The sequence below is a fragment of the Ovis canadensis genome, chromosome 24 (genome assembly GCF_042477335.2).
Source record: "Ovis canadensis isolate MfBH-ARS-UI-01 breed Bighorn chromosome 24, ARS-UI_OviCan_v2, whole genome shotgun sequence".
In the NCBI taxonomy this organism is placed as follows: Eukaryota; Metazoa; Chordata; class Mammalia; order Artiodactyla; family Bovidae; genus Ovis; species Ovis canadensis.
Genome location: NC_091268.1, coordinates 50,177,634 through 50,205,318, shown reverse-complemented (window position 1 = coordinate 50,205,318; position 27,685 = coordinate 50,177,634). Strand labels below are relative to the sequence as shown.

General features: G+C 50.5%; 1 protein-coding gene across 7 annotated transcripts in view; it reads left to right on the top strand.

Moving 5' to 3' along the window:
- Positions 1-27,685, top strand: part of CUX1 (cut like homeobox 1) — a 353,721-nt gene that overhangs the window by 668 nt on the left and 325,368 nt on the right. For 4 of the 7 annotated variants that reach the window (XM_069571105.1, XM_069571103.1, XM_069571102.1 and 1 more), the window contains exon 1: positions 64-1,298. The exons of the other annotated variants lie outside the window; for them this stretch is intronic. In XM_069571105.1, coding sequence (XP_069427206.1) covers positions 969-1,298 — 330 coding nt within the window. In that variant the 5' untranslated portion in view covers positions 64-968. Of the gene's footprint in view, positions 1-63; positions 1,299-27,685 lie in introns of those variants that run through there. 7 annotated transcript variants of the gene reach the window in all.

Sequence of the window (27,685 nt, the reverse complement as noted above, 5' to 3'; positions counted from 1 at the left end):
CCGCCGCGGGACCCGGGGAGGGGGCGGCCCCGGCGGCCCGCGGGGCGCGCGCGCGAGCCGGGGGAGCGGGCGGCTGGCTGGCGGGCGGGCGGGCGGCGGCGGCGGACGCTGTGCCGGGAGGGGGCTGCGGCCCGGCGGCGGCGGCGGCGGCGCCCGGCCGCGCGCCCCGCGCCCCCCGGCCCGCCGTATTCCCGGGGAAAGTTTGTGGGGAGTTGCTGTGGGGGTGAAGCGCCTGCCTCTCCAGGAGGAGCCGCCGGCGCGGCGGAGCTGGGGCTGGTGGCGCTGTGGTGCCGCCGGCTCGGGGGAGGGTCAGAGCGGCCACCGGCGGCGGCGGCGGCGCGGCCCGGCTCGGCTCCGGCCAGGCGGGCGGGTGGCCGGGCGGGCGTCCGCGCTCCCCGGGCCCCGGCCGGCTGGGGCCCCGGCCGCCGCCGCCCCCCGCCCCCCACCCCGGGCTGTCAGCGGGCCGGGACCGCGCCGCTGCTCCTGCGCCCGACCTGGGGCTCCCTCTGCGTGGACCCCCGGGTTTGTTTACGTCTGGGCGGGCGCCCGGGGGGCCACCCGCAGACCCCGCAGCCGCCCCGCTCTTTTGTGTGCCTGCACGAGCGGCGCGGACCGGCCCCTCAGCGGCCGGGGACCCGGGTAGGGGCGCTCGGGGAAACTTGCGGGAGGCAGCGGGTGCCCGGCACGCGGACCCCGGGGGTCGGGGTGACCCGGGGGCGCGGGTGCGGGCGCCGGAGGAGGACTGCAACTTTCCCCGAGCGCAGGCCCGTCTCTGCGCCTGGGTGCGCGGTTTGTCGCGGCCCAGGGCGCTTGCTCCCGCTTCCTATCCGGGCGGCCTTCGCCCCGCGCCCGGGGCTTCCCGCGGCTGACAGTGACCCATCAGCTCCTCTCGGACCCTTTCCTCCGAGGTCCTGCCCTCCCAGCAGGGTCCGCGGCGGCGGTGGCGGGTGGAGGGGGGTGGGTGGGCAATGGAGAGCGCGGCGGGTCCGCTCCGAAATGCCTACCCAGATCGTGTTCTCGAAAGCAAATCCCCGGGTGTCCCACTGGACAGCGGTGTGCCGGGCCGCGGTCCACGCACCCAACCCCAGGCGCTGAGGGGGGATCGTGCTGGGGCTCCCCATCCGTCTCCCGAGCCACAGCCGTGCCCAGGGGCCGCGTTCCTGCCTGCCACCCCCCACCCAGGGGAGCAGCGCGCCCTCGGGGTCCGCCTGGGACCTGCCAGCTCCGCGCTGGCGGCTCCTGGACAGCCCCGGGACTCTGCCAGGTGGATGTTGTGCGTAGCCGGAGCCAAGTTGAAGGTGAGCGGCGTGTCGGCCAGAAGCTCGGCGAGCGCTGGCGGTGGGGGTTGGAGAGGTGTTTGCGGCTTAGAGGGGCCCAGGGCGCCCAGGCGCTCCGGTTTGGGGAGGGTCCCTCAGCGTCCCTGTGGGACAGCTATTGCTCTCAGCTCTAAGGTGTGCTTGAAGGTAAACTTGGCCGAACTTTCCTAACCCGGAGCACTGGTGATAGTGACCTGCAGTACTTTTAGGAGGAAAGGAAATGAACTCCAGATGCAGACTTGCATGAAATGCAGCGGATTGGATTAAAACGTATGTAAACGGAGTCTGACAACTTTAATTGTATATGCTTGTTTTCTGCTCTTGCCTGCGTAGTAAGAGCGATAAAGTAGACTGACGGCCGTTATGAAATTTCTTCACATTTCTCACTTAACTAGGAAGAAGACTATGTGAAATATGTATTTCCGATAAGATTAAAACTTAAAGGAGTTTGAGTGTTTATTGACTAAAATAGATTATTCCGAAGTGTCTATTGTGTAAATTAGATTCCTGAATGTAATGAACACAGCCGAATGGCATTTTTGATAAATTGGTCTACCGTGTTTTAGTAAAAATAGCTCCCTTTTACCATAATTTAATTCCCGAGCTTACTATAAAACCCGTTGTGGAGTTTTAGGAGACAAACCTTAAATTTTTTTTTTCCCCTTGTCTTCCTAAATGTGACATTCCAGTCTAATACCAAGGTAGTTTCTTCCTTAAGTATCCTGGCAAAAACTGCTTGGGAGATGGATTCGGTTTCTCCAGAGTTATTAGATTTTATGACTTCTTTGATTCCCCCCCCACCCCACCCACTCCTTGATGATTAGTTACATCTTCAGTGTAGTACTTGGTGGGGGGCTGCATTTAGGTGTGTAACTTTAATGAAAAGTTTCCCTGTCAGTTCATGTGCAAGAACTTTCCGATGTTGGTGTTGAATTAAAAAAATTCTTCATCTGAGCTTCCTTCTTTTTACTGAGCAGCCTGCTGGTTTTTGGTGATGGATGGAAGATTTGGCCTTAGACGGTTTTCGATTGCCACTTCATCGCCTGTTTGAAAACCTTCAGTTGCCTATGGGATGCCCAGGTTCTAGAAGGTGGAAGTGGTTCTGTCTTTGGGCCCTGAAGCGGCCTTTTGAGTTGATATCTGGTTTAGCGTCATCTCTGTTCCCACAGACAGTAAGTGAGCCAGTGCATCTGCAGTTTGAGAAGAGAGAATTCATTAGTTTCAGACTCCTCTCATCTTTCCAGAACCCCTTATCCCGAGCTCAGGTTGCCTGCGGAGCCAAGTGAGGGTGGTGGTATTGCTACCTGAGGGTAAAGAGACTGGGTCCCTGAGGGTCCAATTGGGAGCCCCTCGCTTGACACAAGGACCTGGGGCTGAGCCCTCCTGGGCCCTCTGCTCAGTCTGCCTTGAAGCTGCCTTGGGACGTGGAGTGAGTGCCCAGGAAGAGTTTCTGCAGACTGAGCTCTATTTTGTTTCCTTTTTAGTCCCAAAGTCTTGTGGTATGGGAGTTTCAGGGCTCTGGCCTTGCTAAGACTAGTTGGACAAGTTTTTTATCCTATCCCAGACTTGTAAAAACCAGGCTTTTTTTTTTTTTTTTAAGTAAGAAAAACACCATTGTATAAATTTGCCTTTTAAATACACGTTTGGAAAGAGGACACTTTCTAAAACAAGCTCATGTAACTCTGTATGTTAGGGTAGCTTTTTGCCAGTGCCTGGCTTCATTTTGGAGCATTATTCCTACATGGTGACTAGTCTTTCCCTTTAAGGAACCTCTGCAGAAGTAACCTTTAAACGTTTTCCTCTTTTTTTTTTTCAAAATAAGAAAGCAATTTCATTTTTGCTGCAAGTCCATTTTCTGGTTGCTTTTATTTTGTTTTCTCTTGTTAGGGAAGTGTGTAGGTTACCAGCCATCCAGGACGCTTCTCCAAATGAAGTATATTATTTTGATTACAATTTGTATCTCATCTAGGACCGTTTAAAATAAAGAGTAAACAAATGGGGGATGAGGTTCCACACAGCTGCTGCCTTTGTTTTTTTGGTTCTCTTAATAATATCAGTGTTTTAGAGATTGTGTGTGGGAAGGGGTCATTATCAGTTGATTAAAGTTTCTTTCCCCCCTCTATGAAACTATGCATAGGTTTTTTGGGGGGGGCGGTGGGAGAGTTGTATGTTTGCTTGCTTTTTTAAGAAAGTGTAAGTCAGGGAAGAGGTTAAGTTATGCAGCACTTCTTGCAGTGGTGGGTCCATAGAGGCCCCCTTCTCCCTTTTCCCCCAGTTTCATCCGTCTTGCCTGTAGTTAGCGACATGAGAAAGTGGGGAAGGGACAGATTGCCCGTCCTCAGGAATAACTCTCCTAATCAATCCACTGAGCTGACCTTAAAAATGCTGTCTGGTGAGTCAGTTGAGCCCAAGACCTTTAGTGACTGTTGCAAAAGTCCTCTGCCCTGTTGTATGTAATTCAAACAAACCCACCAGGGTTTGCTTGGGGCGGGATGTGGCGGGGCGGGGTGGGGTGGGGGTGGGGGAAGGTAGGCTGGGTGGGGGCATAAGGGGTCCCTGTTCAGAAGCACCGGGCTGTACCTTGGGACCCCGCAACCTTGCATCTACCTGGAGCAGTCAGTAGTCTAAATTCCTCCTGAGGCTGGGATCACATCCTAAGAGAAAAACCAAGGCTCCCGGTAGAAAAATCATGTGTGTTTCAGCTCATCTGTAAAAGCACAAGGAACATCCACAGTGAAATGAAAGGAGGACAAAATCGTTGAAGGAAAAGTTGTACATTTTTTAAAAAGGGAAATCCATCGTGTGAAAAATCGTGCAAGGGCTAGGCCGGATTCCTACCTGTGCTTCCCTATTTTTTCAGTGCACATGATTGGCCTCATGTCAGTTTCACCGATTTAGAAGACAGATGTATCTGATGGACTGTATAACACAGCGATAACAAGAAGTTTCTATAAACATTAAATATATAGGATCTTGTATTTTTAGAAATTATTAAAAAACCCATTTTAATGTATTATATACATTATATAACATAAACATCTGTATATGTATATATACATGAAGTAGCTTTCCCTATGAAAGGTCTGATTTTTACAAGTAATTGTCAAAGACCGAAATTCGTGTATTTCATCCTGTTGTTTTGTCTGAAGCCCTTGCGTTATGGCTGCAGACAGATAGTTTTGGTTTCAGCTGAAATTCCCCTGCCTCTGATTGTTTAAACCAGACCCTTAATCTTATTTTAACATACTTAAAATGTTCAAAAAACCCGGAAGAATTGTTTTGTATAAGTAGCAAGTGAATGTAGTTTAAACACTCAAGCAATTCTGGTATCTAATTGAAAACAGGTGGAATTCTTGGAATCCTGTGTTTGAATCTTATTATAGCAAAGCACAGAGACACTTCTTACGTATGGCCATTCATTTTGTCCAAGGCTTTTGAAGAGGGGCTCTGTGACCTCTCCGTGTGCCCCACTGCAGTTTTTACCTGGATGTTCTGTTGTGCTGGGCGCTTTAGGGACTGGATGCCCGTGTGTGCTTGGGCACTGAGAGAGCTGTGTGAGGGTTGATCATGGAGTGAAAAGGGAACTTTAATGGCATAATTAGACAAGCGATTTGATGCGTGTTATACAACTAATAATGGCACAGAAATTGTGAATCCATTTGTGATTTCTGATTTAATAAACATTTGTTGACATGAGCATTTGGGTACATTTTGTTACACCCCGATAAAGATTTAGAATAAATTAACTTTCCCTAAGCACATCTAGAGATGTAACCTTAAATAGCAACAAAACCAAACAAAAAGCCAGGTTAAGGGGATATGTCAATAACATGTCACGGTGGGGCCCTCTAGATTATCCCAGTCATTTGTCCTCTTTTACTTTTCCCAAACCGGCTGATAGCCTTGGTTTCGTTGTATGTTTAAGAGCCAAGTTTCAGTTGGTGTTTAGGTGCTGATTTGTATTGACCTGTTGGTTCCGTCAAAGTCTTGGATTTCCTGAGGTGTAGTCAGTCCTACTTTTCAGCTGTGTTCTGAGAAAGTTGGTGGAGGAGAAGCGTCTCGGGCTGGGCTGAAGGTGTTCCGGCAGGGGCTACCTGGGATTGAGGGGGGACCTGTGGCATTGCCCTCATTAGTGCCATGGCTTGAAGCCATGGCTTTCAGACACCTGGCCTAATGCATCTGGGCTGTGACTTTAAAAACTGTGTGTGCTACCCTATTCATTTAATGCGACACAGTTAAAGAAACATAATGAGGGCGAACAGCTCTTCCTGAAAGACATCTAATTTGTTACAGAACCCATCAAGAACCTTTCCTTGAAAAGTAAACAACTCTCTAATAAAAATAATTCTAATTCTTGCTATAATTAAATTCTGATAGGGTGATGTTAATGCGCAAAATAAATGTTGTCAGTTTTCCTCATTTGAGTCTACAGACTTTTCTTTACTGCCGGAGGCCCCAGGGCGGGCAGGCAAGTGGCAGAAATTTTGTGTTTATTAGAGCCCTGGGCCAGGGGCAGCCCCGGGGAAGTTCTTCAGATGTGACTGGTCAGATGCCTGTGCAAGAGGTCTCCCCCCCACCCAGTTCTTAGGAACACCACCAGGGGACAGGTAACTGGAAAGCACTGGGGATGGGAGTATTCAATCCTTCCAAGAATTTACCCAGCACTGCAGAGCGGCTGGAAGAATATAGCCAGGTAGGAGACTGACATGAAACTAACTAGATTCCACTTCCTCCTCTGAGGCACTTGTGAAGTTGGGAAAGGTGGGTGATCCCACCTTTTATAAAACACGAGAGGCCACGGTCAGGGCTACGGGACCTTCCTTGTGGCCGATTCAGCCAGTTGACAGTTGAAATCCTGGACGCTTCTGACTGTGATTTATGAAGTTCATGTCGGAAGAAATTACCAGAGCTTGCTCAGAAGCTTGTTCTTTCTTAGCATTGACCCGAGTATACCTGAATGGGGCCTGTTTTCTTAAAGACATCATTCTCTTTGACTGTGTTTATCTAATAAGTTAAAGCAGTTAACTTTTTTTCTTTAAGTTATGCATAGTTGAGGTGTCTTGAGTTTGGTTAAGGGAAAAACAAATTGACAAATTAGCTCTTTCTTAAGTGAACGTTGCGAAATTGTGAGAAATAGAATGCCATTCTTACTGTCATTAAAATTTTATTTGGGTGTTGACAGCTTTTTGCTAAATGTAAGACGTTCAGATCCTGTCCACCCAGCTGTAAAACAAAAAAAGAAAATACCTAAAAAACAACCCACCCAGTTCAAAAGCTTCTTTTCCAATTTCCCCCTAAAAGCGAGGTAGTCTGTTTCTAACATTGGGTCTTTCCTCCAAATGAATTGTTAGTATTTTGTTTTCTAACATAGTTTTATATTTTAAGCATCTTGGTTCTGTTGTTATTTTGGACCTGCAAGGGTCTTTGGTTTGTTGCCACCGCCCCTTGGGGTTTTAGAGGAGCAATCTCTGCTTAGATCAAAATAGTTTGACGTAAAGCTAGTAAGTGACACCAGAGGTGAATCCTTGTCTTGAAGATGCAGACAGAAGCAAGGCCTGTGGGCTGTTGGCAGAGGAAGAGCCAATTCGGAGCCGCCCTCAACCTGGGCGCTGCCAGCCCCGAGCGCCTCCTGTCACCCTACCTGCCACTTCTTGTCCCTCCTCCGAGCTCGTGCCCCGCCAAGCCTGTCCCCTCCTTCGTTGTGACAACTTTTCTTTTTTTTTTTTTTTGGTTTAAAGTATTTGTGGAACTCCATTATTTTGAGATTCTTGGAAGAAAGATACTATGTAAATGAAAATTAAAAATAAAATTCTTGCTGGAGGGAGTTGTACATTTAATTTTTTGATTAGGTTTGGAAAAGACATTTTTTTCCCCCTCACCCTGAAAGTAAGAACATTCTGTTGCTCCTATCACCATTTTTGCTTCATTCTGAAAGGTGCGGAAGATAATGGTGAAGCATGTCCTTTATTTTCTGTTTTTCCCCACGATAGTTGACCTAGAACTTGAACCCACGCAGCTCTGTGTACAGTGAATTATTTCTGTTTCACATTGCTCTGCTGTGCCCTCGCCGAGTGTGTAGGTAGCAGCTGCCCATGGAATGCAGACCTTTCAAAGGGGAGAAGATCTGGGGTCACCAGTGTGCAGAAATTACAACTGACATTGTATGTAGACCTGCAAGTAAAATTCCATCCTCCCTTCCTGTTCACACAGCAGAGGTGTTGTAAGCTGTACCCTTTTGAAACAGAAAGCTCGAGAACAGGAGCGGTCATGTAAACCAGTGGAGAAACCTTAATTTACTGGGATTGCTTCATTTCACTTGTACCTCAGCTTGTCGTTATATAACACTCTGTGCTGTCACACCACGCAGCCAAGTAGGAGACAAGGTCAGGTTTGGAGTCGTGCTTCTGCTCCCTAGGCATGCGTGGGACCCAGGAGCCAGACAGGAAGCCCAGGCTGCTGCCAAGACGCCCTGTCCAGGTGCCCTGGGCCACCAGGGCCCTCACCGTCATGGGCAGGCACAGAGGATCGGTGCGGTGGCCAGGGCCTGCCAAGCCCTTCCCTCACAGGCAGTGTGACGTGTAGTCAGGAAGTTGTCACCTGGAGCTTGCTAACCCTGGGGATGGGGGGGGGTGGGGCACACGGGCTTCCCCCCGCCATCCCCCCCACCACCCTCACAGCTCCTCAGCCCCAGCACCCTAATTTGTCAGCGTTGACGTAGAATTGGAAGAGGAAGGATATTGCTGTTATGGTTGAATGTCATTGTCAAGAGAAGTAAGGAATGGTTTGTGATTGTTTTACATTGCTCTGTGTTGGTATGTAATTATGCTGTCATTTTAATACACACTGATACTTTAATACATCTTGTGTGTGTGTATGAAGTTAGTTTTGGGGGGGTAGTTGTGTGTGAGAGCCAAATCTTCCTAACACACAAGAGCTGGGAGTATTAGCCTTTACCAATGCAGTTTCAGAACTGCCTGTCTGAAACAGGTCGTAGTCATTATAGGTGCGACAGCCAGATGAACCTTCCCCAGTCATTGCTTCCATCATCTCACGTCTCTCCTTAAACACCCGGGGTGGCTCCCGCTGGCACAGGATGGAGACCACACTCCTCAACAGTCAGAGTTCCTGAAGGGTGTCTGTACATCGCCTACACCTTTTCCCCGCTGTGGAAGGATCCTTGGGTTGGTGCTCCATGGAGGGGACCTCCCCCTCCTCCCCCTGCACTTCGGGGTACCCAGCCTGGTTTATGCACCTCTTTTTCATCTTAGCCAATGCCACAGAGGGAGCTCCCTCGTGCACCCGGCACTGTGATGCAGGGCGGGAGAGCCAGTAGCCCAGATGCGCAGAGGGGCCGGGTGGCTGGAATGTGGCTGTGATGGTGCGTACCTGTGGGATGGTAGAGGGCGGCAGAGGACGGGCCTGCGGGGGGTGGGTGGGCAGGGAAAGCGTCTGGAGCGGGAAAGGCTAAGCTTGAGCCGAGTTCTGTGCAGAGGGGGTAGCTGGTGGTCTCTGAATGCCCTCCTTCGCTGTCTCTGATGGACCCCACGTAACACCCTCTCAGCTTCTGACCACCCTTCCCGGGTGCCCGCCTTAGGCCTTCAGTGCACCCACTGAATACCCTGCGCTCTGGTGCGCACCCGCCCCAACTCGGGGCTCCCAGTGAGTCCTGTTGCAGGAGAACTTTGGGCTTCTCTTAGCAGGCAGACCTGTGTATTCCTGATTTGAGGTTCACTCAGCTGGTTGATTTCAGAACTGCAAATGGAAGTCGTCTTCTGATTGTGAAAGGTAGGCAGGGTACATTCAAATGGCTGTGTTTTGAAAGCTACTGATAGGTACACAGGGCTAGCGCATGTATTTCTTTTTGTTTGTTTTATTGCCATGTATTAAAGTCCTCCTTTGCCAAGTGACATATAGGTTGGTTAAGATACACATAATCGTATTTGTGGCACATAATGCAAAAAGTTCACATTTTTAAAAATAGAATTGGGCAGAACAATTCTTTGACAGAGAATTATTCTCCAACTTTGCCCACAGCCTGAATGGGAGGAAACTTCCCCACATGAACCGGGGGAAAGTCGGTATTGTAAGGATCAGAACCCCACCAACACAAGCAACACGAAGGCTTGGGGGTCAGTGCTGGAGAAACGTCTCGGGAGTGCTTGGCACCCCGGAAGCTGGCCTGTGAGTGTGGGCGCAGCTTGACCGAGTAGCTCCCTTTCAGAGCAGTGGCCTTCACAGCCTGCGTGCTTTCTCTGCTTCTTCATTTACAAAGTACCTAGGGTATTTCTGTAGGGGTGACGTCACCGTCTGGCTGCATGAATATTTGCATGGATTTGGGGAAGTGAGGGCTGCCAGGCCTTTGCTGAGCGGGGGTGCGAAAGGAGCCACTGTCCCTGGGGTCCAGACTGGGTGGCTGATTGGAGGTGGGGGGCAGGGCCTGGCATCCACGAGGAAGAGGTAGACGTGCTCCTTTGCTGGGCTACGGGCACCGGAGGGAATGGCGGGGGTAGGGGGTGTGGGGAATTCAGGGGCTGAGCCCCTGGCAGAAGGAGGGGTGAAATGCAGTGGAGAGGTTTTGGTGTTGAAGCCTAGAAGATGGGTTGAAACCCGGGGTTTGAAGCACCTGGAGGATTTGTCTGCGTTTTGGTTGGTGCCTACGAGTTTGCCATCATTTGTGGCGGGGAGGGCTGAAGAGTTCATCTTAGCGTGGGGATCCCCCCTCCCACCTTGTGTTGTAACTTCGTCAGTTCTGGAGCTGGGACTGCCGCGGGGCTTCAGGAAAAGGCAGAGAGGAGAAGGAAAGCATTGCGGGGAGTGCTGGCCTCCTCACATTGTAGCTGGTTTTGTGTCTGCTGGTGACAAGGCACATGCTTTAAAGACATTTGTACGTGTAGATAGATGCACATCCACCGTGTGTGCTTAGTCGCTCAGTTGTGTCCCACTCTTTGCGACCCCGTGGACCGTAGCCCACCAGGCTCCCTCTGCCCGTGGGATTCCCCCGGCAATACTAGAGGAGGGGGCTCCCTGGGGCTGCCTTCCTCCTGCCTTCCCTCTCCCCATCACCCCGGCCGTCCCCGAGAATGGCTTTCCCCTAAAGGAGGGTCGTCATGATGAGGCTGCCAGGGGATCAGAAGGGGTTCCCTGTCCACAGGGTGCCCAGGTTGAGCTTGGGGGTGGGTGAGTCCCTTCACTTGAGCAGCTGAGCACTGGACAGAGCCTGTGTGGTGGGCATGGAAGCCCAGTGGACAGACGCCTCTCCAGCCGAGGCCTCGCTGGATCCGAGACACTTTCTCGAGCCTCCCCTGCTGCGAGACTTCAGAGTCAGTGCACAGTGGAGCTCCAGAGAGAAGGACTGTCTGACAGATAATCCTTCCCCAGGAGGTGAGCACTCAGGTTAGCAAACTGTATCTGATGGTTGGGGTGCAGTTACAGCATTGGGCTGAACACAACCCTCCCTGTGTCACCTGCTACCCTCAACGTCCCATCGGTGCATAAAGCAGATTGGTGGGAAGGGTTGGGGGGAATTGGAAGGCAAGAGAGATGCCCAGTGGTGGGGCCTGGGGTGTGGGTTGTGGGGTGTGTGAGGGAACTGGCGCAGGCAAGGCCTTGCCCTGTCCAGTGGGCAGTCCAGCCGTGAGTGCTGGGCTGAGGAAGCGTCTCTGACCAGGACTGTTCTCTGACACCCCTGGCTTGATGCTGGTACAGGGGGGCCATTTGCTATCAGATGCTAATATTTGTGTTCAACCTCGTGACGGCCAGGATGAAACTCCCTCCTTTCTCAGTCCCTGGGAGCCCAGTCGACTTAGCCCCTGTTGTGATACTGGACTTGAATCCACTCGTATCACCGAAAAGCACCCACGACACAGGGATTTGTTCCCAGTTGCCCATGAAGGTGTGGTGCTGGGCCATGCTCACTAAGAGGGCAGCTCTGTAAGGGTCCTCAGGAGGACCTCCCTCTCTCGAGAAGGCGCCTCGCCAGATGATGCTCCTTATTTTCCTCGAGGAGTCATCTTGGAACAGCTGAGTGTTTAGGTTCCTCTGAACTCAGATGATTTTTTGTTTTTGCATGCCGGCTTGTTTGGGCTGACACGGCTTGTTTTATAATGAAGTTGTACACTTAGTAAGAAAACACGCACAAGGGTGCGCTGCTCTCGAAAATAACACAGCAGGTTTGAATGAGGTGATTTGCAGTCTTGTTTGTTTCGGGGAACGAGCCATTTTTCTCCATAGAGTGTTGGGACCCTTCATTCATTCGTTTATTGAGCGGGTCTCCCTGGTGCCTGATGTTGGCCCTGGATCCTGGTCAAGCCCCTGGGGTACCAAGAGGAATGAGCCCCTGGTCCCGCTGGTCCAAACCGCAGGACACACTGGGCCCCCTGCAGATGTCAGCTTATAGGGGTTGGGGGTGTCTGATGTGTGTGGAGGGCAGGACAGGGGTCTGGAAAGATGGGACGTGGTGTTCCACTGACCCACCTCCTCCCCTGGTGGCCAGGCGCTGCTGTAGCACAGCCTTCCAGTGTCCACAGCAGCAGGATGGCCCTGCCCTCAAGGGACTTATGATCTAGCAGAGGAGACGGAAAGTAAACACGGGAGGAATACGTGCATTACAGCGTGGGAGTGCCCGGGGCCTGGGCCCAGACATCTCGGTGCAGAGTCCCGCTGAGTCACTTCTGTGTTCTGAGGGCCCCCTGAGAGAGGCTGCTTCTTAAATGCAAGAAGGACCATTCAGAACTCAGATTTGTGTTCAGGAGGATCCAGAATGCAAGGGGAAGGGATGGTGAAGGATGGAGCCAGGAGGGTGGGGAGTCATGGTCCAGAACGAGATGGGGAGGGACTGGGCGGGGAGAGAAGGTGCCAGGCTGCGTGCCGGCAGGCGCCAGGCCCTGGTGTGACCCGGGAGGCCACTGGGGTCGTGGTGGCCATGGCAGAGATGGGCTGAGCGAGTGGCATTCAGAGACAGGGGAGGCCTCAGCAGAGGGGACTGAGGCCGGGCCAGGGCAGGGCGGGGAGCAGCGCGTGGAGGGAGGAGAGGTCTTCTGTGTCAGCTGGGGCCCGGCTCTGGTCCCCCCCCAGAGGAGGCCTGTGCGTACAGCCGCCGGGCTGGGCCCCAGAGGTTTATTAAAAGCAGGTGGGGTGCCAGGCGCTGTACTTGAGCGTTGGGTGTGACTCAGACAGGCATGGAGTCAGCCTGGAGTTTCTTTATTCATCCCTATTTGCTTTTTGTCAGTAATCCTTTGTAATTCCCCAGTTTCATGATGTAATTTTAATGGAATTTAACTTGAACACTTCAAAATTATGTAATTAATTACGTTCGGCTTCAATTACAATGACTAATTACAGTGTGATACCTGGTGGCAAGTCAGGTATGTCCTGGTGGGGGGTTCGTGCCTGCCAGCTATTAGGATGGCCACTGTCTGTCACCAGTGGGTATGGCTGCCCCCCCCACCCTCCCCCAGGAGCAGCTCTGGGACCTGTGAGGTGTGTGATGGGGAACGGGGGTGTGTGCAAGGGGTGGGGGCATGGTGGTGGTGATGGGCATGGGGGCCTGTTGTAGGGCACAAAGGTTTGAACTTGTTTGCAGGTAGAAGAGCAGGACTCTTCGCTAGGAAAGAGTTTGGAGGACGCGGGCGGGGAACCAGGGTCCTGCCGTGGGATTCCTCTGTTCACTCCGGGATATGGGAGGGAGGCTGCTCTGAAATCACTGTGAACACGGCCTCAAGAACGGGTAAGACGGCTCAGGGAGGAAGGAAGAGGTTCCACGAACTACGAGGGGTGAAAGAGGAGGTTGAGAGCCAGAGCCTTGTTTAGAAATGTCGCTCTGGGAATTACTCCCAGGCGGCCAGTGCGCGGGCCTCCGGGAGCAGCCAGTGCACCTCAGACCCCAGGATGGAGCCTTGTGTTCGTGGGCTTCCTCTCTGCATGTGGTGGTGGTTATATTTTGTGTCAGGAGGAGGGGGTCTGGCTGAGAAATCTTTATGCCAAGTGGCCGTTGCCTCTGAAGTGAGGCCCTGCCTTCTCCCTCTGGGGTCGGCAGCCCTTCCTGAGCTGAGTGTTGGGGGAATTCGTGCTCATAGGAGGGCGGCCCCCACTTTGCCCTGGTCCCCGTGCAGCCTCATGCCCTGACCTCCCTCCCTCCAGGGAAGCTTCTGGAACAGACTTTGAACAGCGGTGTCCGCGGGAGGCATCCGGTGGCCAGTGCCACGTTTCTTCTAGATGCCTGTTATCTATTTGAGAGGCTCAGGGCATCTTTTCAAGAGCCCATTCTTAACATCTGAGACTAGGGAGGTTTTCCTGACACTCGCCTGTGAGTTTTCCTTCATTTCCCATGGGGTGTGCAGAGTGGACTATTGCTGGCCAAGGAAGCTGGTCTCAGAAGCTCAAGCTGAGGCGGCGATTTGGGTTCGGCCTTGAGGGCACCCCAGAGTCTTCCAGGTGTCTGCTGTTTAAGGGAGAGCTCCTTTCACCCTTGGGGAGGGGGCTCAGTGGTGCCCCAGGGGGCTTGGAGACCTTCCCTGTGGGTCCTGCTGCAGAAGGGGCTCCCTCGACACAATGCCTGATACATTTACTCTGTCACTTTCTATTTTTTAAATAATGTGCACACAAAACTTATGGTTTTAACCTTTTGAAAGTGTGCCATTGGTTATTCTGTGCCATATTCACACGTTGTGAATATGTGACAGCCACTCTGTGTAACCATCACCACGATCTAATTCCAGAGTGTTTCTGTCACCCCAACGAGAACCCCATACCCGTCAGCAGTCACCCTCCTTCCCAGCTCCCCCCAGGCTCTGTAGGTAACCTTTGGTCTACGTCCTGTGCCTCTGGGTTTGCCTGTTCTTCACATATAAATGGAATCGTGGACTTCCGTCTGGCCCCTTTTCTCTCACTATAAGTTTTGCTAGTTCATCCATGTTGAGGTGCGTATCAGCACTTCAGTCCTTTTTATGGCTGAGTAGTAGCATCCTGTTAAACCTCTGTTTATTCTTTCATAAACTGATGGGCATTGGGATTGTTTCCGCTTTGGGGCTAGCGCGGAGAAGGTGCTGTGGACATCTGTGTGTAAGTGTTTGCGTGACTGTAGGTTTTCAGTTTTCTCGTTTATGCTTAGGAGTGGAATTGCTGGGTCCTAGGTAGTAACTCTGTGTTTAACTTTTTGAGTCTGCTACTTTGTGGCCTCCCCTTGACTCCTCTTCCTCAGGTACCTCTCTGGTGGGGTTGCCCTTTGGGACCACGGTTACATGCAGATGGACTGTGGAGAGCCTGGGAGCACACACTGTTGGCAGCCCACCCAGGGTCTCTGCCCTTCCCTGCCTTCCCTCTTTACTCACCAGCAAAGGGGCCTCTCCTCTGGCCAAGTGTGATGGTCATTTCACTTTGTCTTGGCTGGAGAGATAGAGACTGTCAAGCAGATTTGCTCATGGTGCTGCTTCTGAGTTAAAAGGCAATGAGCCAGGACAAAGTGCCATTTTCTGCCTGTGAACACACCCGTGGGAGAAGAGGCCGTCCAGGCCTGCTGATAGAAGGTGGCAGGAACCTGGGCCCTCTGTCCTGCCTGCCGTCTGCCCCCAGCCTTCTGTGATGGAAATCCAGCATTACAGCCGATGTCCCCCGCCCGCCGCCCGGCCCCGCAACTGCTCTGGCTCGGTGTGGATGAGAAGTCACCTTTCTAAGATGTGATGGTCCCTGTTGAAGGCAGAGCCGAGCTGAGGGTGTGAGATGAAAGTGAGCGCTGAAGCTCTCTTCCGAGAGCAGGCAGCATCCCATTTGCCAAGCCAGATGTCCCGCAATACTTCAGATGCTGCCGATAAAGCATCGAGCAATTAGAATGGTTAATATTCAGTTAAGTATAATTAGAAGCTGGTGTAAATTGTGAATGAAATTGACAGGTTCTGCAAGTTAGAGCAAAATACCAAATCTCCTTCAGTTGTGTGTATGTATCTCTGTGGGTCTGTCAATTCAGACAGGTATATCATCTTACTTCCTAGGAATTGAAACGAGGGCCTGCTGTCAACCCAGTTCACTATAATTCTGGAAGTTTAGGAACGTCTTGCCAATTGTTTTATATTAAAAATTGAAATCCTTAGGTCAAGAGCTTTAACGCTCTCATTTCTATGCTACAGGCAGGAAAAACTAAGTCCGTATTTTCGGCCTGCCTTCAGGGCGTGTGTGTATGTGTGTCTTGTGTGTGTGCATGTGTGCACACGCGCGTTTCTCCCCGCCCCTGAGTTGCATTCATCACTTCTCACTTCACAGCACATCATGATTTATCTTATTTTTTTCTCCTCTCTGCTCCAGCCCCATGTCTAGTCCCCTCTTCTCGTTCTAATGTGTTTAGTATACCTCTATATGGGTGTATTGTAAAACATGTGGCCTGTTCTGTATGTATAAGTAGCTCTAATTCATAACTGTGGCATCATGCTGTAAATCTTCCCTTCCCTTTCACTCCTCACTGTTTCTAAGATCTGTCCATGTTACCCCCTGCAAATTTCATCATTCATGAGAGCTGCGTCGGATTCCAACTGAAGAATCCACTTGTCTTAGGGACTGTAAGCCACAGACATTTATTGCTCACAATTCTGGGGGCTGGGCAGTCCAAGATCAAGGTGCCTGCAGTCCAAGATCAAGAGGGTACCTGGGGAAAGCCCTCTCTCTAACTTGCAGACAGCCCTCCTCTTGATGTGTCCTCAACACGATGGTGGGTCTTGAGAGAGAGTGTGAGGGAGCTCTCTTTTCATAAGGACACTAATCCTATCATGGGGACCCCTATCCTCATTACCTTATCTTAACCTCCCAAAGGTCACTGAGGCTTCACCGTATGAATTTGAGGGGGGTGGGGTGCAACACCATTCAGTCCCTAGCACCAACCCTAGCTCATATGTCCATCTCCCTGGGGATGGCCCTGCTCAGTGGCCTCGGGCATCTTGACATGTGTCTCCTGACTGTTGCCCAGGAGTAGGATTGCTGAGTCCCAGGGTTGCTCCCCCGCGCGGCTACACGACTTTGCTCTCTCTGCCTCTGTCTCATCAGAGCTTCTTGGAAACCTTTATCCTGATGGTTTTAGAGTGGCACTTGAGGGTTGTGATTTTTCTCTGCTTACCGGTGTGTTTTCTGCTTGTTACCAACCTTGTTTTATACCCGTCTAGATTTTCAGATTTACTTTTTCATAAATCGTCTGGTCCTGTATTTCATCCCTTGTTGATTTGCAAGAATTCCTTGTATGTTAACCTGGTAACCCTTTGTTGGTTTTCACCTTCCTAAGTCGCTTCTCCCAATCTTTCACTTGTTTGTTGATTTGTCTGTAGTGTCCTTCAATAAACAGAAAAACCTAACTTTGATGAAGTCGGATCTATCAGTTTTTCATTTCAGTCTTGTTTGAGAAAATCTTTTCCCCACTCAAGATCACAAAGATACTCATACTTTGACAGCCATAGAGCTTTGTCTGCCGTGTTTAGATTTTTAGGTTAGAGATGGTTTCCGTGCACTGTGAGGGAGTCAGTTTTTCTCCAGCACTGCCTGCCGGGCAGTCCAGTCTCCTACCCAGTGATTTAGGGAGTTGCCTCCCTTGAATGCCAAGTCCCTGTATATATGTGGGTATGTTTCCAGGTCATTCTTTTGTTCCACTACCCCATGTGTTTCGTCTTGTACAGGTGCCTCACTGTTTGATTACTGTGGCTTTATACATGTTTTACTTTCAGATTGGGTGAATTTGTACTTTGCCTTTCTCTTTCGAAATATCCTAACTCCTCACCGTCCATTATTCTTTAATGCTGATTTCCATCAAGCTCTCCTTAAGTTCCACTGGATTTTCTTTATTGGATTTGGAATACATATACAGATTAATCTGGGAGAAAATTAAGAAATTTCAAGTTTTCCTATCCGTGACTGAGACTGTTTCTCCATTTGCTTAGGTCTTTCTTCAGGAAGGTTTGGTACCTTCGTCACCAGGTTAAATCCTGGTTCTGTACAGTTTCTGTAGTAGTGTGAACAATGACTTTGTGTTTTTTTTTCTTCTTGATTGACTATTTTGGTGTGGAGGAAAACACTGGTTTTTGTTTACTGATTTTGAAACTGGCCAGGTTGCTGAGTCTCTTATTGGGTTTACTAGTTCACTTGAACCTGTTGCATCTCTGGGGAGGGTATCATATGCAAAAAACGTGACACTTTTGTTTGTCCCTTTCCTTCCACTCCTCATACCCAAGAGACTTGTGTTGTCGGCCAGAAGGCCAAGGACTCTGCTGCAGACTGGTGATGGGGCTCTGTGTCTTCTTTCCTGGTCTTAGAGGGAATGCACCTGATGGAGATTTTTGGTAGCAGCTTTAATCAGGTTAATAACTACATGACGCCATTGTCTCCACTTTTCTGAGAGCTTTCATCATGAGTCGGTGTGGACCTTTTCCTTTAAATCTGTTCATATCTGGGTGATTTTAAGCGCTCAGTGATGAATGTGGTAAATTGCAGTGATCAGCACTCCGATGTTGAAGCGTCCATTGTGTTCCTCGATCAACTCTTCCCTGTCTTATATTTTAAAATATTGTTGGACTAGATGTATAGTTGCCACATCTGTGTTATTAAGTAAAATGGCCTACAGTTTCCTTATTTTTATCCAGCTGGAATTGAGGTTATACTAGTCTCATAAAATGGGTTAAAATGGCTTTGGAACCATTTGTGTAAGATGAAGATTATCTGTATCGAATTGGATAGGGCTCACCTGTGACCGTGGGGCCTGAGCCTAAGAGTGGGCTCAGAGGAATTTATCATTTCATATTCTTTGTTAATCTGAGTTTTCTGTCAATAGACTTATTTTGGCATTTTATAATTTCTAGATATGTGTCCATTTCATCTAGGCATTAAAATTTTTTCTTGTGTGATTATTTGTAGTATTTCCATTGTTTTTTAAAAACTTTTGATATTCAAATTTCTTCTTCTTTTTATTCTTCCCTTCATTTTTTAGTTTCTATTTGCCTGGTAAAGCCTCTTCTCTTTCATTATTGCCACTTAACCCCCTGGAGAAGGAAATGGCAACCCACTCCAGTATTCTTGCCTGGAGAATCCCATGGACGGAGGAGCTTGGTAGGCTACGGTCCACAGGGTCCCAAAGAGTCGGACACGACTGAGCGACTTCACTCACTCACTCACTCCATGTCCTTTTACTCTGTGTCTAACATAGATACATGATGCAGGATCTTGTTTTCTAAACCCTGGTTGAGAGTCTGTCTGCTTAGTGAAATTAAATGGTGTGCATTTATGATAATCATGATTATATTAGGACAAATGCAGTTTTATGGTTTCTATTTTACCATACTCTTCGGGGAGGGTACTTTTTTTTCTTTTAATATATATATACTGGAGTATAGTTGATTTATAAGGCTGCATTAGTGTCAGGTGTGCAACAAAGTGATTCACCTATACATATACATATATGGGGTATCTTTTTGTAGCCAAGCCCCTGGGGCGACCTCCTGGTGCCTTACTCCAGACACGCCTGTTCTCCTGGGGCTGCTGCCCTCTCTCTGATGTTACTGCCCTGAGACTCATTGCAGGATCCCCTAGGGGAGGGGTTACCTGCAGAGATTTTGATCCTGCTAGTCTGGGGTGGGCACTGGTGTTTTTTCAAAGCTTCTCACAACAGGAGTGGGATGTGGCATAGACTGGCCATGAGCTGATAAATGTCAAAGCTAGGAGATGGGGGCTTAGGGGTACATGATGGTCTTTGTGTACATTTGAGGTACTGTCTGTGTATAGCTGCAAGTCTGATTACGTCCTGGCTGAGACCCACTGGCACTAACGTGGTACCATCCTAGGTAGAGGTGAGGAGGGAATGGAACCTAGCAAGACCCTATGGGGCTCCTGGGCATGAAAGCCTTTCAAACAGTTGCTAAGCAGGGAAGGGAGGGGATGCAGAGACAAAGGAGCAGCTGAGAAACAGTAGTGCAGCCTTGGGGCCTGGTTCCACCTCAGGGGATACACATAACAATATCTTTGAGCTCTTTACCGAACTAGAACCCCAACACATAGAAGATGTTAGCACCCTCAGTCCAGAGAAGACCATAGTTTAATAATCTTGAGAAGCTCATTAGGAGATCACCTGAGGCCAGATTAAAGGAGTGTAGGCCCAGTATACACCCTAATCTTTATTAGCTACCCTGCCCTGAACCATTGCCATAAAACACCTCCTCTCCAAATCCTCCCGGGTTGGGGACACAGTTTTGGGGGGCACGAGCCCACTGGGTCCTCCTTTGCCTGGCAAAGCAATAAAACTTTTCTTTTTGTGGTTGTTTAGTTGCCAAATCGTGTCTGATTCTTTTGCAACCTCATGGACTGTCAGGCTCCTCTGTCCGTGGGATTCCCCAGGTAAGAATACTGGAGTGGGTTGCCATTTCCTTCTCCAGGGCATCTTCCTGACCCAGAGAGTGAACTGTGCCTCTTGCACTGGCAGACGGGTTCTTTACCACTGAGCCACCGTGGAGATGCTACTTCACCCACAGCTCTGTGTCTGAGATTCGATTCAGCACCGGCATACAGAGGCTGTTTTCCATATCAGGAAGGCTTGCTAGATAGATCTGGGGCTGCCAGAACACTGAACATGGTTTATGGGGCATGTATTTTATTTCTCTTGGAAAGCGCTGTTCTAATCTAGACCCTCGTACTCCTGTGGTCCGTGAACCAGCAGCAGCAGTTAGGAGCTTGTTAGAAATACAGAACCTTAAGTCCCCACCATAGACCGACTGAGTAAGAATCCACAGTTTTGTGAGATTCCCCAGGTGATTCATAGGCACATTTAAAGTTTGAGAAACACTAAGTCCAGATCTTTTTTAAAGGGATGATTGGCTTTATTTAATTCCTATTTTAATAGAGTGACTCCTCCTCCCTTATCACTCCAGTTGAGCTTTTCCAGGACAGAGGTAGCAGCCAGTGCTCTGAGGAGCTAGAAAAGGTTCACACCCTCAGTGAGGTTGTGCAAGGGAGGCCCCTAGGCCCTCTCCTGGACCTGTTTTAAACCTAGCTCCTTTTGCACAGTTCTCCTAGCATCAGCTGTCTGCTTTTCAAAGTCCTATAACATATTAAAACGACAAATCGGAAGAAGGCAAGGCAGATCTTAGCAACAGGACTAGTGGTCTGCTTGGGAGATAGAGACCAGAGGACAAGTCTTCAGTCAGGGGCACTGTTTGCTGGAGAGCCAGCCCCCCACCACCCACAAGTAGAGGTGCTGAGGAGCATGGGGATTCTGCAGGTTTCGGCCTTGATCTTCACTATGGTCCATCTGAGCCACTGGGAAAGGACCAGCTGACGTCCTGATGAATATGCCTACCACAGCCCTCGTGTGGGGAGGGCAGTATTGTCACCAAGTCCAGAAACAAACACTTGTTTGGAAGATGTGCTTTGGGGAGCATCTCCTCTGCTCCTTGAGCTGGGGGCCATGGCTCCCGTCCCCAGGTTGGGGTGGTGAGGGGGGGTGCAGCTTTCAGCGTGGGAACATGGGGTTCCTAGGTGGCCTGCCTTTGGGTGGCCCTGACCCGCCAGCCCATCTGACTTGGGAACTCCACTTAGTGGCTGTGCGACCCTGGGCCCTTGACCTGCTTCCCGTGCACAGTGGTGATGATAAAGCTCCTTACTCTATGGGGTCTGGCTATAGGACAGTACCCGATGCACTAGCCCTAAATGTCTTTTAGCCTCAAAATCACAAAGTCAAGGAAAGGTGTGTTGGCAGCTCACCAGTGAGATGGCCTTCTAGTGGCAGCGTCACCCCGTGGCCAGGTGATGTCCTGTGTCACAGCGCCGGTACCGACACCTGCACTGTCCGGGCCACGGTTGGTGTGTTGTTTTCTACTCCTTTTTCTCTTATGCTTTTCCCCAGAGGTCATTTCCCCCTTTCTATGGTTAAAAAGAAAAATACCCGCTTACACGTTTAAACCCACCTCAGTGAATAACGTATTTTTAAGGCCAAGGCCTTCCCCTGGGTGTGAGCAGCTTGCGCAGTGAGTATTCAGTGGGCAAATGAGAAATGTGAGCCGTGCAGTACTTGGCGTCTCCAGCTCCTGAGGTTTGGTGGCAGACTTCCTGCAGAGAGGAGGAACTGCAGAGTGGAAACCCTCTCAGACACAGACAGCCCAAGGGTCCTTCAGATGAAACGGGCTGACTCTCCGTGTTGATTGGGACGAGTGGTTATTTGAGTTTTTCTCCTCCTCCCGTTTCTCAGCCTGCGAGGCCTCCACGGGGGCCAGATTCATCCTAGAGTTACCGCTTTTGTGCAGAGTGAGGCTTATCCCTAAAGATGACAGCCGTTTCTTGTGCCTTCTGCAATGCACAACAGATGGAAGCCCCAGAGTGCCTGGACCCACAGACACTTGCAGGACGTCTCCCTGCCTGTGCAGAAAGCTCAGGTTTGCTGTCTCTGGTGGCTGCCCACAGCAGTGAGCAGGAAAAGCCACGGTGCCCCGTGACTTACCTGTTGGGCTCCAAGTTCTGTTTTCTTGGCCAAGATCTTGAAGACAGTTTCCAAGTAGGTGTTTCTTCCTTGGCAGCGGATTTGGGCTCTCAGTCTCGTCAGCCCTGTCCTTGTCTGCAGGGCACCAAGCTGGGGGTTTGGGAGAGGGGCAGAGCGGCTAATGTGACTGACTGCTCTGTCCTCTGTCACGAAGATTTGAACAGAGCGGCACCACTGGCTGAATTTCAAACGTAGAACATTCATAAAAAGCACACTTTGATCTGACTTCTAGATAGATAATAACTGAACTATGAAACTGGGAAGAAGTGGCCGGATAGTGGTACAGAATATGCACCAGCAAGGGTTTCAGGAGCAAAGTCTGAAAAATCTGGTAAAAAAATCTTGGATGACAAGGAATAAAGGACTCGACCCCCAAGGCTCCATGGTGCCCTGCTGTGCGGGTACCCCAGGGCCTGCCACTCCAGGAAGTGGAGGCCACGGTTGGCCCTGCACTTTCAGGCCCTGGTCAGTCTCCTCTACCTGACATTTTCAATTTGGGGGCAAAACCCCGAAGTTCAGACATTTAAGAAAGGGTAATGGACGAGAGAAGTATGGGAGTAGAAAGAGTTATAAGGCAGAACTAATGCTTTTCCACATGGCCCCTGTGGTTATCACTTTTTAAAAATGATCCAAGGTACTCCCCCCCACCCTCCCCGGCCAAATAGTTGTACATCTTGAATGTTTTTAATTTTAAAATAAAAATTGTCTAGAGGTAGTCATCATTTTTGTATATTTTCTTTCTTTCAAAACACTTTATTTTCATTTTTTACCAAAAATCCTCTAAGGCTTAGTGTTAAAAAGAACCAGCACCCTGCCCACGTCTTCAGTACCCGCAGCCTGGAGCAGTGTCTGTGGTCTGAATAGCTGGGTTTCCAGCTCTGGGCAGTTTGCTTACTGATGTGGCATCATGAGACGCGTGTGGGGATTTAGGCCTCACCAGAGCCACCTCACCCCCCAACCCCTCCCATCACAGGCCTCTTTTTGGCTTAGTCAGTGTCCAAGGATTCAGCATTGATAGCTGTGACTACATAAATAAATACTAACTTTCTGTGAGATACCTAATTTATCCCCGAACCCTCCTCCAGCAACGTAAGTCTCTTAAGACACGGGAACCTATCGCATCGGTAGGCTTTGTCTCTTCTTGTCGTCCCGTGCTCCTGGCCCCCGTGTTCTGCTCTGGCTGGAGTTGCTGCTGCCTGGTCCTGGCCCCTGCTGCCCTCCAGGCCCCTTTCCTTATCATCATCCTGGGGCCTCCCTTTCTGTCTCTTCTGCTCTGTCTCCCTAGTTCCGTGGTTTTGTCTCTCTCGGTTAATCTCTTGCTTGGTTGGGGTGGATCTTCTCCAGCAGCTTCCCGACGAAGGGTGTCTGCCTCTGCGATCCGACAAGGTCTTCATCTTGCCCTGTGTCATCTGAGCCAAGGGTGGAATTCCAGGTTGGAAAGCGCTGCCCTCGACTGGAAGGGCCCAGCCTCGTCCAGGAGCCCGTTGGCGAGCATTCTGACTTCCCGTCCCCTGCCGTCTCTCTGACACCTTTTAGAGTCGGGTCTTCCTCTTTTTTTCTTTTTTCCCTTTTTTCAGGCATCAGGAAAACTTGCTCCTGTGTGGGTCCTGTTTTCCTGCCCTGGTTTCCTGTCCCGTGGAGCTCAGTGTGCAGACGTGGGCCTCCTGCACTCATCTGCTAATTTTTCTCCCCTTTCACTCTCCATGCCTTTGTCTCTGGGGACATATCTTCTCGGAGAATTCTCAGCCTCCCAGTCTTTGTAAACTTGCATCTGCCACATTTTTTAGCTCAGGTGTTTTCTCTTGTTCCTTGAACGTTCCATTCTTTGGACCTGTTCTTATTTCAAAGATGCAGTATCTTATCTCACTGGCTGCTTTCATCACCATTAAAAAAAAAGTTTTCTTCTGTTCCCTGAATTGACTGTGCTTCATGTTTACTTTTAAAAATCTTTAAGAAAACACTGAATATATGCAAACAATTGTATGTAACACATTTTGGCTACAAAGTGTAATAATGTAATCAACACCTGTGAACTCTCCCCCCACAACTCAGGAACCAGACACAGCCAGGCCAGTAATTTGCATCCGCCTGCATTACCCTCCCCTCTCCTCGTTTCCCTTCCTCCCTGAAGGACAGGTGGCCACTGTCCTAAGTACTGTATTTATTATGTCATGACCTTAAAATAATGTTTTATCACAAATCTATGCACGCTTAAAGTGTTAGTCGCTCAGTCGTGTCCGGCTCTTTGTAACCCCATGGACCGTAGCCTGCCAGGCTCCTCTGTCCATGGGATTCTCCAGGCAAGAATACTGGACTGGGTTGCCATTTCCTTCTCCAGGGGATCTTCCCAATTCAGAGATTGAACCCAGGTCTCCTGCATGGCAGACAGATTCTTTACTGCTTGAGCCACCAGGGAAGCCTTAAATGCTATATTATTTACAACTGATTGGTTTTGAGCTGTATTTTAAAAACGGTATTATTCTGCAGGTAGACTTCTGGAACTTGCCTCTCTGACTCGTTCTGTAAGGGAGGGTCATCTGCTGTAGTCACTGTGGTCTCCCTTGTCTCTGATGTTTAGGCCCAGTGCTGGGACCAGACTCAAGGTTATTTATCCTTTCTCCTTCCTGTGGGTTTGTCTCTGCTCCTTCTCTCTCTCCCTTGGTCCCGGTTAGAGATTTCTTCAAATGTCGGGTGACATTTCATCATCTGTCTCTATGTAAGTGCAAGGCATCAGCACGCTGATATGGGAGCGTGTGTGTGTGTATGTGTGTGTGTCTCTCTCTCTCTTGAGGGGCTGGTTTTGGGGGCAGTCGACTGGTAGCCTTCACTGTAAATAATATTGCTGGGGGTGGGGGCGTTTGCTGTTTGCTCTTGGGCTGACAGCTTCTCCTGTAAACTCCCTGGGTTCCCTGCTGGGTGGGATGGCTCAGGCTGAAAGTCTGAGGGCCTGTCCCCAGCTTCCTCTGGTCTGTGTAGGCTGCTGTGGCTGGGCCAGTGGCTGGGAAGCTTCTAGGATCTGGTGGACTTCTCCTTTGCTCCCTGCTCCTGAGAGACTAGACCTTGCTGTTCTGGAGGGAGCAGAGAGAGCTCGGGTATCAAGCTGCCATTTTTAAGCTGGGAGTCACATGCCTTCAAAACGCCCCACTTAACATATGGGGTTAGGCTGTTATGTCTCTGAGGACCCCAGTTTTCTAGGAAACACATCAGTTTTCTTTTACAGCCATCTTTCGGGAGCGCCTTCCAACCAGGTTGCCCGTGAGTGACACGTGCTTGACGCACTTTGAAGATCACCTTCAGAGCAACTTTGTGAAGCACTGTGAACGCTGGGCTCACTAGCCTAGGAGCCTTGCTTGTGATGGGAAGGAGGCAGCTGTGTGGGCTTTGGGACCTGAGCCTGGGGTTCAGATCCTCCACCACTTCGTGGTTGGATGCCTCCATTCCCTCGTCTGAAAGGAGAGTCCTTCCTAACTGGGTTGTTATAAAAGCAAAACAGAGGGGATATATGTGAAGTGCCTGCTGGCAGCTGCTCTGTAACTGGGAGCTATTATTAACCATGGCATCCTTACTGGACTAAGAAATGGCACCCCCATCTCGCATTCATGTAGCACCTCATTCTCAGTAGTGCTTATTCACACACACACTCAGAAGGACTAAAAACAGACTCAGCTCGGATTGTGCCGATCAACTGCAGGGTCGGCTCCCTCCCTCCCCACCTCTCGCCTGTAATCTTCCCCAGCACATGGACGCCCCACTTCCTGCCTCAGAACTCACTCTTCTCCCCCCTTGCCAGGAGGCGGACCCCGTCCCTTGGAGCCCCCAGCTCAGGCCCTGCCTCCCTGAGCAGCCCTTTCTGCCTTCCCAGCCCCAGCAGCTCTGTCTCTTTGGAAACCCCTCCATCCTCTGGCGACACTGAGCCCCACTCACCTGGCCAGGGGCCTTGCCTGCCTGAGGCCACCCTGAGGGGTGAGGCCTCCTCCATCCCGGCTGGTCATTTCTAGTCAATTGACAAGGCAAGGCTTGGGCAGAGGTAGGGTTTTACCTGCGTTTACAGGTGTCATGGTGGGAGAGTCCGCCAGTGTTTTTGCAGGAATCTTACCATTTAAGTCATAACATTCAGCCTGGTACTTCCGATGTGTTCTCCCCCTGCCTTAAGAAACAGCTGAGGGGACTTCTTTAGCGGTCCAGTGGCTAAGACTGCATGCTCTCAACGCAGGGGGCCTGGGTTTGATCCTTGGTTGGAGAACTTGATCCCACATGCCTGCCACAAGTAAGCATTTGCATGCCGCATTGAAATGAAGATCCCACATGCTGCAGTAACACCTGGTGCAGCCAAATAAATAAATATTTTAAAAAAAGAAGAGAAAACCAAACAGCTGAGGTTGGCAGGAAGTGTGCAAGGAACCATCAGTTTTAAGTCATCCAAGATACGTAAGGACCAGAGTGTTATGCCTCAGTTGCAGTTTGTTGATGTCCCTGTTCTTGCTTCTCCCTCCATCCTCCATCCCAGCCTTCGTGGTTTACCCGAGCCAGTGTTCTCCATCCCCTAATTGAAGGCCCTAAGCGTGGGCCCGTCCAGGAGTCTGGGTCTAGAAAGTGAGGGGGACGTCACAGAAAGGTGACGGGAGCAGACTTCAAGCCGCCTAGATGGAAACCCTTCCGAGGGCGGGGCCTCTCCCAGCCGGACAGACCCAGCCACGCAATCTGCTTCCTGCAGCCCCAGGACACACTTCCTCCTTGCGGTCAGTGACTTCAAAAGCTGCCCCAAGTTCAACTGTTTCTCCAGCTTGGGGGACTTTGGGGGCAGCCAGCCGCACGTTGAGGAAAAGGCTCCTCCTGACCCGTCTTCTCTTGGGCTCCCTCTTCGTTATTAAACCGAAAGTGCTTTCTTGCAGTCGGATGAATTGAACCCTGTGACCCTTCCTGGGACCTTGTCCTCTGTGACCTCCCCATCCCCTCACTCTGTGCTCCCACGCCTGGCAGCCGAACAGTCCCCGGGGTGTGGAACCTGCCTCCCCAGTCAGGGTCTTCTCCCGCTATGCCTCCTCCTTCCCTCCCCATCCTTCTTCCCTCGGCTTCTAAAGCCCTGCCCCTGCCCGGCTCAAGTTCCTGTTTCTGTTTGAATGAAGCCCTTCGGATCCCCTCCAGCAGCTGGACTCTGTCCTCCTCTGACCCCCAGGGGCGCTCCGGGCCTGCCCTACATTTCTGCCCTCACCGCACCTAGGATGACTGGCCTCTGGGTCCTTGCTTTGTGCCCAGGTCAGCTTATCAGCAGAGCGGCTGTGCCCGACTGGGGACTCAGCACCTCCCACGGTGCCTCGCAGAGAATAGGCATAGCATTCAATAAATGTCATAGTTTTGAAATATCTGTTGAAATAAAAAGAAACGCTTTTTTTTTTTTTTCCTCCAGGAGTCAAAATGCATGGCTTTCATCCACTTTCAACACATAAAAGATGTTTTCAACACAGAAAGGCCTTTCACCGCTCTTACTTAATAGTCGGCTTTTGGAATGATGTGGACTAGAATGAAAGATGAGGACGAGCGCCTCTGAAATCAGCTGTTTTGAATTAAATAAAGCAGAGTGAGGTTGGAGTCAGGTGAAGCGAGAGGATGGGATTCAAACAAGGGAGAGTTAACATGCGTGTGGGCACCTGGGAACTCTAATAAGGGCTTGTCTTCCCACCACCCAGGAGGTGGCGCGGGAGAGGAGGGTGGGCTGTCCCCACACCAGCTGGCCCAGCCTGTCGCCCCCTTACCTCGACTTAGGTCAGAACCGCATAGCCCTCTTGTGGTTTCTCAAAATTGCAAGGAGGTTTTTAGGTTTTTCTCTTGTTTCTTTTGGGGTTTTTCAGAGGCAGAGGCTCCCCCCACCCCCTTAGTTATTCCT